We start from the raw sequence: 14,279 nt of genomic DNA, 5'->3' as shown, positions 1-14,279 counted from the left end.
TGTAAGTTGTTTGTTTATTAAAACTATTTTATTTTCCCTATTTTTTTAATTAAATATTAAGGCTTTTTAGTTTTTATTTCCATAATTCGCAATTCGTACTTCCAAATGTATATACCTATCTTCATCAATATATTTTTACACTAGGTACACTGGTAGGTACACATATTATACAGACATACAGTAATACTTTTTAAAATGATCAATGAACATATAATCTTATTCAATAATGCTATATAGTGTATGCCTACCTTACTTATACATAGAAACTAATGATTTCAATAATTAAACAAATATGTAATAGTTATGTAATTTTTTAACTAATAATATCAAAGAAAAAATGACTTCGACAGCGCTCACCGTCGGATCATCGTCGGAATGTTGCCGTAACGACGACGCAGGAATAGGCGATTCGGATTCTGCGGCAGGCGCCATCACAGCGACGTTCACGATCGCGATCATTCGCCGCATTTGCGACCCCGCGTAATTGGCGATGGACGATACTCATCGAGTGGTGCGTCTACGGGATTCGCCGCAAGACGTCATTATTTTGATGTTCGTCATCGATCTGAAGAACGGTTTAGCCTTTAAACCCGAGAATTCCGAAATCTTCGTGGTTTGCGTGTTTTTCGACTTTTTCACGATGGGAATAACCATCGAGTCCGGTTGGCTTTCGCAATCGATCTTAATGTCTTTATTATCTTGCATGATTTGTTGCGAATATGCGTATAATAAACGAAAAAAAAGAGTTCACTACCGTCTTAAGAATTATTCGATAGGTATGCTCTTTGAAATAATACTGAAAATCAACTGTAGTCTCAGATAGATATTATTAGGTAAGTACTCGACGAATATTTTATATTTCAACTGTATATGGTTGACAATAGCAATAACAACATATTATTTTTAATTATTTATTATCAGCCAGATTCGGACAAAGAAAGTACATCAAATAATACAAAATACAAGAAAAAAAATAATACAGAAAAGAACAATTATTATAGAATTTTAAAATTAAATGTTACCATTGCAGTTGTTTTTATTCAAAATATATACACAAACAGTGAAGTTAAAAAGTTTAAATTCGTTATCAAAATAAAAGTTAAAAGCAAGGCTGTTTATTTATTTTTTTTCTTTTACTAATCAGTATAATAAGTGATTTAGATTTAATAATAATATTATGATGATTTTGATTATTAGCAGCTTTGAGTGCATCAAATTCAACACACGATACATTAAAATATGCTCGATAAACAATATGTATATACCACCTGGACACGAATTAAGATTTCGTGCTCTTAGCTATAATAATAAATAATATCCAAGTATGGAGAAACCCCGGTTTTTAAATAGGAAAGACGAAATTATTCTAAATCGTCTTCGAATTGGGCATACATTCGCAACACATAACCACCTCAATACCTCATGGCTAAAAAAGACCTTCCCATATGCGAAACATGTGGAGTGGAGTTTACTGTCAAACATAATATAATCATTATAATCATTGATTGTTCCAAGTACGCAGACTCAAGATCCAAACACTCCATTCCATATCAACTTAATGAAGTTCTACAACAAGACCTCCAATCAAATATTAATATAGTCAACTTCTTAAAGAAAACCAAACTGTACAACCTAATTTAAAAAATTTTATACAAAATACTCACTATTCAAAATTAAAAAAAAAAATAATAATAATAATAATGTAATACTATAACTAATGGTTTTGTAGCCGATGTTTCTTTTTGTTCAATAAAAAATAAATAAATAATTAAATAAATATTGTAATATGTGTTAGTTTTTACATTTTATTATATTCAAATAGGTAATCCTCAGTAAGACGGAGTAACTGCATGTAACTATTTGATTTAAATTACAATCATAATTGTCAATTATAAGGTCATCTACACCTAAAATAAAGACTTAAATATCTTTTTGACTTTTTGAGTAGGTAAGGTACTCGCTGAGATATTCTTATAAATAATTTATATTAACTATTAACGATTCGTTGTCGCACTGATTGAGGGATTCAAATAGGACATTAGAAATCTTATACTTTCCCGCCTCTCCTTACCACAGGTGCGGCATTCAGTTAAAATGTTTTCACTTTTAATTCTATTTGGGAACTAGAGGAAGTTAAAAAACGTAATCATTTATAGAAATGTGAAAACGGTAAGATGTTTATATTTCCTTTATACAAAATATACACAAATGGACTGTTTAGCACATTGTCCACATGGCAACAAAAATAAGTACCTATTGATTATTACTGTTTTCTTTAGACCACAATGGAATGTCTATCGCTCCGCCTCTTATGTGAATAAGTATCCCTTGTATCGACCGTCGAATTCATAGCAGAATAATCGATAGGGAAAAATTCAGGCGTTGGGCCACATTTTCCAAATAACCATTGACCACATCCATTAGGTTTTGTGCCCAGTAACCAGTTTGCGAAACATTGGCCCCAAGTGTCGCGGTCCAATTTAAAGTCTCCATTCTGAAGGCAAAAATAATAATAATTAAGTTTAAATAAAAATGACTTACCTACCTAATGTCTAATTACCGTGATAATTATAAAATACATTTTTTGTAGAGTTAAATAAGATATATTTAGCCCCCTTAGGATTTGGTATTTCTTAATATTCATTTTAATACCTATGTACATTTTAAATATTAAAAAATAATAATTTATGGCGATTAAAAATTAAATATTAAAATTTTTTTAATATATCAAGTATAAAATATAATAAGGTAGGCTTGGACAATTTGGCCAAAGGATGATACCAATTTTGTTGTGTCAATGTACTAAATTCTCTATCCTCCCTCTCGGCTCTCATTGATATTTTTTTACTATAATATACCTACAGGCTATACTTTAATCTCCAACAACTGACAAGAGGTTTTAAATACATTTAAGAAGTCAGAATTTTACAGCACTATTTTGATGCTTTGACATTTATTTAATATTTAACTAATGTAGTAGGTAGGTAACGTTTTACGTTTGCCTAACAAACAAATGACAAAAGTTAATTATTTATGAGTATTTTATTAAGTTTAGATAGGCGGAATGGCGTGCACTAATATTTTTCCGGGTATCACTGCAACTCAATTCAATTTAATTAAACTTTAAACGCTAATAAGAACAATATTGACAATTTGTATTTGTTTAATAGTAGGTATTTGTACTTTTTATACTTTTTATACTTTATACATTTTCGGAATAATATTTTTCTTCAGAATAGATTCAATAGAAAACGAAAAACAGGGTTGCCATATGAAAAAAAACCTTAACAATCACCGTGCTAAAAAAAATCGTAAATAAATTGGAAAAATGGTATGAAAAAGTAAATATAAACCTTACGAGTTCCGATTCCATTGAACTTAAAAATCAAATTAAAATTTAAGCACCATCTATAAATACACTTTTGTATATGTAGTGACAACATTGACAAGTGTAGAGTAAATAAGACTTATTTAATGCCGCCACTTCTGACACTTGTGTGGCCCTGCAATGAAATTTAGTACACCTAAAAATTTGTCAACCCTATTTTAAGACTGAAATAAGTTAAATTTGTAATTTCTATATTTTTTCTATATATAAAACTTATTTATCGTGTTATATAGATACCTACCTACTTAGGTATCTACTTAACGTCTATACGTAGCACTTTTTTGCCTATATATTTCCAAGTCAAAATTATTATACAACATCTCTGCATCTAGATAATTACAGTGTCCCGAGAGGATTTTCCCATTACGATATCTCCTAAAATAATGGAGATATCATAATTCTGTTTTTTTAATAAGATTCACATCAAGTGCGTATTTGAGGGGGGCGAAGGGGGCATTCACCCCCCCACTCTTATTTATTTCTATATAATACATTAATTAATAATTTATTGGTATTTTATATGTATAGAAGAAAAAATAATTTTGCCTCCCCCCCCCATGAACTCAACTCAAATACGCCCTTGATTCACACGGACAAGAATTACAAATATTTCATGTTTTAATTTATATTAATGTTTTGCTAAAAAAAGTTTTATTTAATTATTTCCAAAAAAAATGAAGATAGCCATTTTGTAGAGTTCACTTTTCTAAAAATATTTACGTTTCAACATTTTAATTTTATTTATCTCCCCTGATTTTTAATATTATTTTGAATATCACGAGCTACACTGAAAGCGTTCGAGGGCCGTACGAGCACACAGGCGACGGGTCACATGCTTGATATAAGTACAATGATACCACATCGTATTATAATTCGCAGTATTTTTCGAAACTAGAAAAAGTATTAAAATTTAGGAGATTAATGAAATTAAAATGTTGAAACGTCAATATATTTTAAGAAAAATGAACTCTTCAAAATGGCTATCTTCAATTTTTTTGAAAATAATTAAATAAAAAAATATATTTTTTAACTTTTTTACCAAAACATTAAAATAAATTAAAATATAAAATATTTGTAGTTCTTGTCCGTTTGAATCTTATTAAAAAAACCAAAATCATGATATATCCGTTATTTCAGGAGATATATCACAATGGGTAAATACTCACGGGGCACTCTGTACCTATATATCTAACTCACTATCTAAGTGGCTGCCAATGATTAATATCCTATAGGTACATAATTCAAATAAAAAATTGGATAAAATCATTTAATTAAATTAAATTAAAATTCTTTTTTAAATTGATTATTTTTGAACAAAACTATTTGAGCCAATATTGGTTAGGTTTTTTTTTAAATAAAAGATCTTTGTTAACACAACATAAAATAAGGAAAATAATTATAGACACAGAACGTATTTTCAATATTATCTCATATAGGTAGTTCATAGATTTTCAATAATGTGAACAACTTACTGACGTTAATGAATCGTATATCGCGTCGATCACACTTTGCTTAGCTTCCTCACAGTTTGAATTGAGAAACGTACAATAGAATCTTTGTAAATTTGCTTTTTCTATTTCACCTTTACCTATTTAAATTAAATTCGTATTATGTGTACACATATTTAATAATATTTAATTATTATTATGAATATTACAATGATCATAATAACCTGAATCCAAAGACTTAAACAATATGTTCTGAAAATATTTCAGCCACAATGGCATGTCTGAAGCTACAGTACACCTGCTTAACGTTTGACACCATACTTTAAGCCAGTCGTCTGTTGATAGACTAGTAAACGCAACATCTAGGAATAATTACAAAAAGGCAGTAGGTATATATACAAATAATTAAGTTTAGGTACTTTGTACTTCGCATAATTAAATAACTTATAATTTAAAAGGGCTAATAATATTTTTAAAAACTATTATTTTCAAATGTTCGATCTACTGAAGTGAATAATAAATATCATCAATTAAGTTTACATAAGCAATTTGTACACTGAATTTATAACTAACAAATTATAAAATTGACGTTAATTTATTATATTAGAGTGCCTTGAGGGCTTGAGGCACTCTATATTATATTTAACACTCTCTGACCCAAATATGATTAATACTTAAAATATAATGTATGGTATATATATATTTACATAGACTTACAATGTTTCTCAAGGGATCCATATTATCATTCTATTTAATTTATTTCTACATGACCCAATGGGCCCACCTAGTCCTTGTATATTTTACAAACGATGAGCTATTTTATCATACACAATCTTGTTTGATATTATATATTATTATTTATAATAATATATTATCAATATTTAATAACCTATAGTTCTAGTTATATATTATAACTAGATAGTTAGGAATAAATGCATTTTTTTTATAAATACAATACTGTGTTTTTGTATCTAATCTGTTTATCATATTATATTTTTAAAGAATATAAAATTTAAGAATTGTAAAAATATTCACTTTTTCTATCGTTTACCTATTTATTTATTGGTACACAAAAAGCTTTTAACACTTATAATGAGAAAGAGTCAGTTAAGATATATAATATTACCTATATTTGATAATTTAAAAACATTTTTTTCTGTCCTATACGTTCTATTGTCTATTGTTATAAAAATGAGGTTATAAATAAATAAAGATAATTTTGGTTTCATCTTTTATGCTTACTTTGACCGCTTTCACATTGAATGAATACTTGAATTAATTCTGTTAAAACTTGTTTTAATATTATATATTCATCACTATTTGGTGACCAATCAGCAAAACGTCTTAATTTCTATATTTTATAAATAATAATAATATAAGTAAGTTTTAATTTTTAACTTTACATAAAAGCTCATGAAAATGTAATCATAATTAAAATGTTAAGTAACAAAATCATAATTATTATTTTAGTATCATTTAAATAAAATTATAATATTATAAAAAATGTTAACTAAATTATATATAAGGTTTTTAATTAATTAATTTTTCAATCTACCAAAAATAAATTGAATGGGTATTATTGATAATTATAATTATTGATATTCATATATCCTGTATTATACGGTAAACAGTTAACTTTTCATTAATTAACTAAAATAGAATGCAATTAATCATCTAAAACAGTCATAACTCATAATACATATACATATATATAATTAAATACCTCTGCAAACTGATGGAAATCGTGTTCAAATACGAATCCGTCGCAATCGCCGTCTAAATAATATTTAAAAAAAATCAATAACTTTTCCTCTTGTAATGGCGATAGTTTAAATGGAATATCCAATGTTTTTGATCCATCTTCGCTAGCATAACGTTTCATCCAAGAAGCTATAAAAATGTAAACACAAATAAAAGGTAATATCATTGAATTAAGATACCATTTCTTTATTACTTATATTATATTCTACCTAGTTATTTATATAAATTTAGTATCTATAATCAATATCTGTAATACTTTTATTTTTTAATTTAAAAAATACTGGTAATGAGTACTCGTTAACATAATTTTAGAAAATTCGTTTCTCCCCAAACTTTATATCCTTTGTTACGTAGATTTTTTGGTCATATTTAAATATCTTTTTTTTTTAAGCAGACATATTTAGGTTTTATTTTGGTGATACCAAAATACCAAAAATAATAAGGACTAAGTTAGATATATGTCAATATAACATATTTTTTTTAAGGTTGTAACCACCTTTTCCAAATGTTGACTATGTGTGTGTGTGTGTGTCTCGTCATACTTCAATATTATAGAAAACATTAGATAACGTCGTATTTTTTTAGAGTAACTATGTATTTATTTTCCTTTATTCTACTATTTTTTTACTTAAAATATCCGCTTATTTATTTAATTTTTGATGCTTTTTTAAATTACGAATATAAACATGAATATTTAAGCTGAAATAATTTTCTATAGTATCTGGACATTAGGTTATCGAAGACCTAAATAAAACAATAGTTTACCTAAATAATAAATTATATAGAACGTATAATAATACACTTTTACACACATTAAAAACTCAATAGTCAATACTGATGTCCGATGCAATATTATTAAATTTTTTTATACCTTTTATATATTATATTATAAAGGATGACAACTTGGCAGTTGTTATTATATACTTATTATTAGTTATTTACGAATAAAGTATCAGTTTTACACATGTGTCAAAGAATTCGAACATTATAATAATATACCATTGCCTCAACAAAAAAAAGTCTAAGGTTTTTTCATAAAAAAATATTACTTATTACTTAACATACCCCATACATGTATTTCCCATGTACTGGATAACTCGTCTGGCTTGCGTTCTTCGGGCTGCATTATGATCGTATTACTTTTCCACGACATTGTTCTTCGTAACAGTTGTTTAGTTCGATCTCTAGTTCGATCACATGCCTTAACATTTAATATTTGTTTTGATTTACTATGGATAAAATAAATAAAACCAATTCTGAATAAAAATTTTGTAAAAACAATTAAACTAGATTAAAATTTATTTTAATTTAACTAATCAAGTTATTAAAAAAATGTATACCTATACGTTACATTTAATTTGAGTATAGGTGACGAATAATTAAGTAAATATTAAGAAGGAACCGTATACATAAATTAGGTCAAAGCTTATTGTAAGTTACATATTGATGAGTTGTATCAGGTTGACAAGATATTGAATTGGAAGAAATAAAATAAAATATAATTTACAAACATATTATATTTCAGATACTATTTATAAATATTGATAGCAAAAGACGCATTTGAGTGAATTCTTTTTTGATTAATATTTTATATTTCAATAACATACATAAAATAAATTACATAATTTTATTTCAGTATTCAGTTGCATACTATACTCGTATTATATTATTTTGATGTATAATATTGCAGGTAGTGATTTAGTTTATTTTTCTATATTTACCCATATTTTTAAATCGTTTTTAAATAATACAATTGTATAAATAAAATAATATTATCTGTTTCTATCAAATTGTATCCTAATGTTAATAAGTTTTTAATGATTTTAGACACGATTAAACTGATTCATTTAGCTGTAACATATTTTATATTAATGACCCTCGAATCAAATAACTATGATCTATACTCACTATGTCATTAATGCAACTATAATGATGCGCAGGTTATTAGTTTTTACTTATATTATACATACCTACACTGAGTAGATATACTATACTTGTACAATTATTTAATGTGTTAAAAATTATTAATGTTGTTTTTGTAGGCTCGAACGACAGAAATAAAAAATAAAAGACGGTCCCTGCTCAAAATAGAATTTCCATCGTTTATAAATATTTAATATTAAATTCAAATTCATTTGAAATTTTCATTAAATTTACATCCGTTACAGTGACTTACTCGATGCTAGGCATGCACACAACATCTACTGACTACTTTACCGTCATTTCTCTGAACGTTTTTTTTTTTTGTTATAATAATTTTAATATTTATACATTTTTATACAAATTATGAAATTGATACATTAGTATAAATACGACGAACAATAAATGCAATTAACAATTCAATAGGTAATTAAATTATCTCATTTTATACCTATAATATATTATTTTTTACTATCAAAAAAATTACACAAAATGATCTATATTTTTCAAAACAATTTATAATACCAGCACAGTATCACCTACGTTAAGAATTTACCTAAGCATTTTAAAATTAAATTGACAACTATACTAGACAAATAGGTGCAAATAGTGTTTGAAGTTTGGGGGGAGGAACTGAGTTCTATGGCTCAGTTCTATACTGGATTTCCAATGTATTATGTAGTTAAATCATTAGTTGTTTTTTTTAGAAATTCTAGGGGGCTAATCCCCCACCCCCAAGCCCCACCTTATTTGCGACTAGACATAATATATTCAAACATATATCTAGTAGTGTGATTTATACTGTCTCGCAAACAACAATAAACTGCGATTTAAACCCATAAATTACCAATAAAAAATATTCAGAAGACCGTAATTTATTGTTCTATTAGTCTATTATATATCGTATTATTGGATAATCGAAAATAAACACCTGTTTCCACGTTGATGTCATTTTTACTGTTGTTTGTGGATCGCTCCCTGCAGCTACCACGACGCCGTTGTCCGGCTGTTTCTTATTATCGATAACCGCAACGGCCACTGCTGGAAAGCTTTTTAGGCTATGCGACCGTACGTGTTTACCGCCACCGCTGTTTGACAACTTGATGTTGTTACTCGTCATGTCGAAAAAAATAATAATAACAACAATTGAAACAACACTAATAATAAGCGACTACGTTGAACGACGTGAACGCGTGCACTAGCAGCTACACACACCGTTTTTCGTGTTTCAAGCGCACTCTGAACTATGTACATACCCATTATACCTATATGGCTATATGTATACATGCGATGTATAAGTAAAGGCAAGTTAGCTCTGCAAAATATAATAGTTATATACGGAGTGATTCATCAAACACGGTCAACACCATAATGCATTTTTTTAATTAAGCATTTAATTTATTTATTGATTTAATTAATCAAATTTTGATTTTTGGAATTTTTCAGTAGGTATAACATTTAATATAAGACCATTTTTTAAATGCACTGTTTGTTTTTACCATTTAAGAAGTTTCTAGTGGGGATGATACACTTATTTCTTCAAATGAGAACCATAATTTTTTACTGTTAACTATTATAATAAGTGAATATAATTGTAATTGTTTATAACGTTCAAATTATACATACTACATTAAAGACTATTATATGGGTTTATTATACAGTTTAATACCTCAGAAACAATTCATTCTTGTTTCAATTTAGATTTTAGGTATATTAACATTTTAAAAATATCAACATCTCAACAATTTATAGTAAAAAGCGAATGTTTTCACTTGGAAAAATAAATTTGTATTGCTACAAAACACTTATCAAATACAACATATAATTATTATTTTAAAATAAGGTCTTAAAATATATCTTAAAGGTACTTAAAAATTCCAAACATCAAAATTTTAATAAATGCATAATAATTAAAAGATAAAATAGACTTGAGGATACTTGATGAATTACCCTGTATTTCAGTATTTTGGTATCATATTATAATATTACGGATATATACGGTTACAGGCACGACACGCTGATAATACGCGTACAATTAGCTATGATTCGCCAAACAGTAAACAAATAGTAAATATATTAATTATATAGAAGAATTTACAGGAATACAGGATGATTCTCCAAGCATGTTCACATTCATTTATTCCTTTAATAATAAATAGACAAGTCAATAATAACGAGTTTATCGAAATTCCAATTTTTTAAAGTTTTAAGTATACTTACAAGTTATAAGAAATAAAGACCCTATTATTTTCAATTATTACGATTTTTTCATACCATTTAACGAATGTTCTGTATTTCTAGGACAATAAAAACTTCTTTTTCAAATTAAAACCAATCTTTTTTATTGTAAATTGTTTAGCAAATAATTTTTTGAAAAATTTAGTTATTAAAATGCATGTATTAAGGTAAATATAAGGTTAAAGAAAATAGTAATAGTTTTAAAAAAATATAAGATATTATATTATGTAATATTGGATCTAGTATTTATTAAATTCAGGTAATATTTACTCGTTATATAATGTTGATAAATTAATTATATTAATAGAATAAAGTACTAAAATGTACAAATAATTATAGCCTCCAATACCTACCTATTTTTTATGATCTTAACCTATTCTTAGTAGGTAGGTAAACAAAGTTAAATAATAACTATCCTTTCGAAATTCGATTTAGATATAGATACCTCAATATTTTTTTTAAATAAATCTGATTAACAGTTTACAAAAAAAAAAGAGTAATTAATATTTAAAAAAAAAAGAAATAATTATTGTTACTGGACACTCCCTAATTTATAAAAAAAATTATGTATTTAAAAATATGATCTTTAGGTAAACTTAAAAATTCCAAAAATCAGAATTGGAATAAATTCGTAACTAAAGAATAAAATAGAGTAAGCACGATTAGTGAATCGCCCTGTATATACTGTTAAATATTAAACTTCGAGGTTTTTTTACCCTGCGAGTATTTTTTTTTTACTTTTCGTCTTGCTAACTGTGCATGCTTGATATATGTGCACGCAATGGGATAGTTTAGACTGTTTAGAGTATAACTATATATAAAATATATATATATAAATATATGCCTACCTATTACGTGTACCTACCCTGCATATTGGTATATCATGTCGTTCAGTAAAAATAGGGAGGGCAGACGGTAAATTAATAAAATCACTAAAACGCGTAATACACTATAGTCATTGTATTATTAATAATATTCTGCCATTGATTTGTGTATGATATTATGCATTTATACTTTATAGAAAAATATTTGGATTGACTAAATATCGTATCTATACTAATATAATATATAATAGTATATATGCATCAGTTTTCGTACAACCACTGACTCGGTTTTATCCAAGTCATTGACTAGTTAAAATCTAAATTATAAATTCTTAATTACAATAATACAAATTAGTAGGTAATAACTTAATAAACTTAATAAGATACCTAATATAATTGTTTTTAAGTCAGGCCTACTCTAGTTTTAAATAACACGAAAAATTGAATAGTAGATAACTCACATATTTACCTATAGAACTATTCCAATACGCAAACGTTTAAAAATAATAGAAAGTATTATTGACAAGGATAAACACGATTGGACACTTTGTATATTACATATAATATACTCAACTCCGTTTTAATATTTTATTCATCAATTTAAATTTCAATAAAATGATATAAATGTGTATATTGTACATTTGTACGCACTGTTGAGCTATTGGCAATTAAATGAAAAAAAGTTTATAATAAAAATATTAAATAATTTAAAATATATGCATCTTAAAAAGTTACAACCTATATGGCTTAATCAAGTTATTGGATAATGTGAAGATAATATTAATATTATAAAATAAAATATAAATTAATATACAGTAGTAATATAAGTTTTTCAAAATAACTAAGCTATAGCATAAAACTAAGTACCAATCAAATCTTTCACTATAAACTGAAATCTGAGAATTTTGAATACTCTTAAAATATCTTAAAAAATAAAATAAAATGAACACTTCATTTTAAACCAATAAGCGCCGAAGTGGTTCTTCTCGTAGTTAAAATATTTAATTTCTTTAGTTATAAATGTATTAATATTAATATACAATAAAACAATATATATAATCCATATTAAAATATTACCTGTATACATAAGACAAAATATTTTTATTTTAAAACTTCAATTGTATTTTAATTACTTTAAATTAAGTTTTTATACGTTTATTAAAATATTTATTATTAGTAAAATAACACAAATTATACAAATAAAAATTTAAAATATTTACTTTCCCAGTGTAAAATCTATTTTAAATGGTTTAATACACAACGAATAATTTGTGTTAAATTCACACTATAAAAACAATCCATTTGTATTGATTTATAAAATGTCGTGAGCGTGAGGCGACATTTGTTTTGTAGGTCTTCGAGCACGCGAAGTATAGTAATCACTAATTACTTCCTTAATTGAAAATGCTCTAGAAAGTAGAAGTTATAGGTGAATTGACGATTTTCAGGAGAAACTAATCATACATTTTTATAGGATTTGAGTGTTCTATAAATTTATAAATTTTGAGTAGGTACAATGTGATGTTTCAGAATATAAATAATTAAAAAGTTATTTATCCGCACTATTCTACTTTTATAATTAAAAAGGTTTTAAAATGCATTGTACTAAATTAAGCCTTACTCATCTATATTTTATACAATTATGTATGAATATCCAAGTTATATGGTTTTTATTTTGTTTTTCTAATCAGCTTTCAGTATATATATTCTATGTAACTCCGTGTTTAACCATTTACATATAAGTTCTCCAGTAGATTGCGTGATTAAGTGCTATGTATTATTAAGGTGAACCGTATATATTATAAATACGTTTCAGTGTTTTAAGTTATTTTACTGTATCTACCTATATTATATAAATAAGTAGGTCAACAACACTCGGGCATCATGGCGCACGACAACAGTCCCGTAACTATACAACTAACTACTAAGTATTGTAATATTCACTATATAGTATATTATAGTTAAGGGTTTGTAAATAAAAAATTGGTACACATAGGTACCTACCTATTTTATTTAAAATATAATATATATTATTTTATTACTTATACACAATCGTAATTAAATATCGCGATTTATTTTTAGTCGTCATAGAAATTTGATGCGTCCCATGTTCCGGGACGTTAGATGCCTTACCAGTTATCATCTATACCACAGCATCCTAGTTCGAACACAATTATATAAATACCTACTATAAGTAAAATAATACAATATTATGAAATATGCATATTAGCATACTTACGTATTATTCCTGTACGTTATTAATACATTTTAAGCGGTATAGCGGTTAATTCGAGCTACGTATTGTATCTGCCTACCTTAGCTTTAAGCCTAAAAGTTTGATTGCATTATATAGGATACCCCGTCCTTGCAAAAATATAGTTCTAAATTCCTAAACGAAACTAGGGCAATACTCGGTGAAAACGCTTGTAGTTTACAATAGTTTTGTTATACACAGCAGGATTTTGTCATAAAACCCCCAAAGTGTAACTTGGCGTTTTTAAGTTACCTAACTATATAGTTTACGTAATGCTTACAGCCATTTATATAATCAAACAGATTGAATTCACTTGTTTATTTATATATCTGATACCAATACCGGCTACTACATAATAAAAACAATAATACATTTCAGCTTTATACGCGCGTATGATAATACAATAACTATAATGCATATTAAATCCAGTGGTTTAGGTACTTACA

The 14,279-nt window shown here is 26.4% G+C and overlaps 1 protein-coding gene across 2 annotated transcripts; it reads right to left on the bottom strand.

Moving 5' to 3' along the window:
* Positions 1–2,149: 2,149 nt before the first annotated feature.
* On the bottom strand, positions 2,150–10,216 carry LOC132930787 (uncharacterized). 2 transcript variants are annotated; one of them, XM_060996836.1, is made up of 7 exons: positions 9,449–10,216; positions 7,663–7,798; positions 6,560–6,726; positions 6,079–6,187; positions 5,046–5,198; positions 4,861–4,976; positions 2,150–2,494 (listed from the first exon to the last, which is right to left on the bottom strand). In XM_060996836.1, the coding sequence occupies exons 1-7, from the start codon at positions 9,635–9,637 to the stop codon at positions 2,276–2,278; spliced, it is 1,089 nt and encodes a 362-aa protein (XP_060852819.1). In that variant the 5' UTR covers positions 9,638–10,216; the 3' UTR covers positions 2,150–2,275. The 2 variants fall into 2 exon arrangements, with proteins under 2 accessions (XP_060852819.1, XP_060852820.1); XM_060996837.1 differs by having other exon boundaries at positions 5,061–5,198; positions 9,449–10,213.
* Positions 10,217–14,279: the final 4,063 nt, after the last annotated feature.

This window comes from Rhopalosiphum padi, chromosome 4 (assembly GCF_020882245.1).
Source record: "Rhopalosiphum padi isolate XX-2018 chromosome 4, ASM2088224v1, whole genome shotgun sequence".
In the NCBI taxonomy this organism is placed as follows: domain Eukaryota; kingdom Metazoa; phylum Arthropoda; class Insecta; order Hemiptera; family Aphididae; genus Rhopalosiphum; species Rhopalosiphum padi.
The sequence above is the reverse complement of the archived record's forward strand: the minus strand, read 5'-3'. Positions and strand labels throughout refer to the sequence as shown.

Excerpts from the sequence above, each read along its gene's own strand:
- LOC132930787 (XM_060996836.1), bottom strand. The coding sequence starts at position 9,637 with ATGACGAGTAACAACATCAAGTTGTCAAACAGCGGTGGCGGTAAACAC. Across the intron at positions 6,727-7,662 it reads ATGGGAAATACATGTATGGG|CTTCTTGGATGAAACGTTAT; the intron begins GTATGTTAAGTA and ends ACATTTTTATAG. Across the intron at positions 4,977-5,045 it reads TTCAGGTTATTATGATCATT|GTAAAGGTGAAATAGAAAAA; the intron begins GTAATATTCATA and ends TAATTTAAATAG.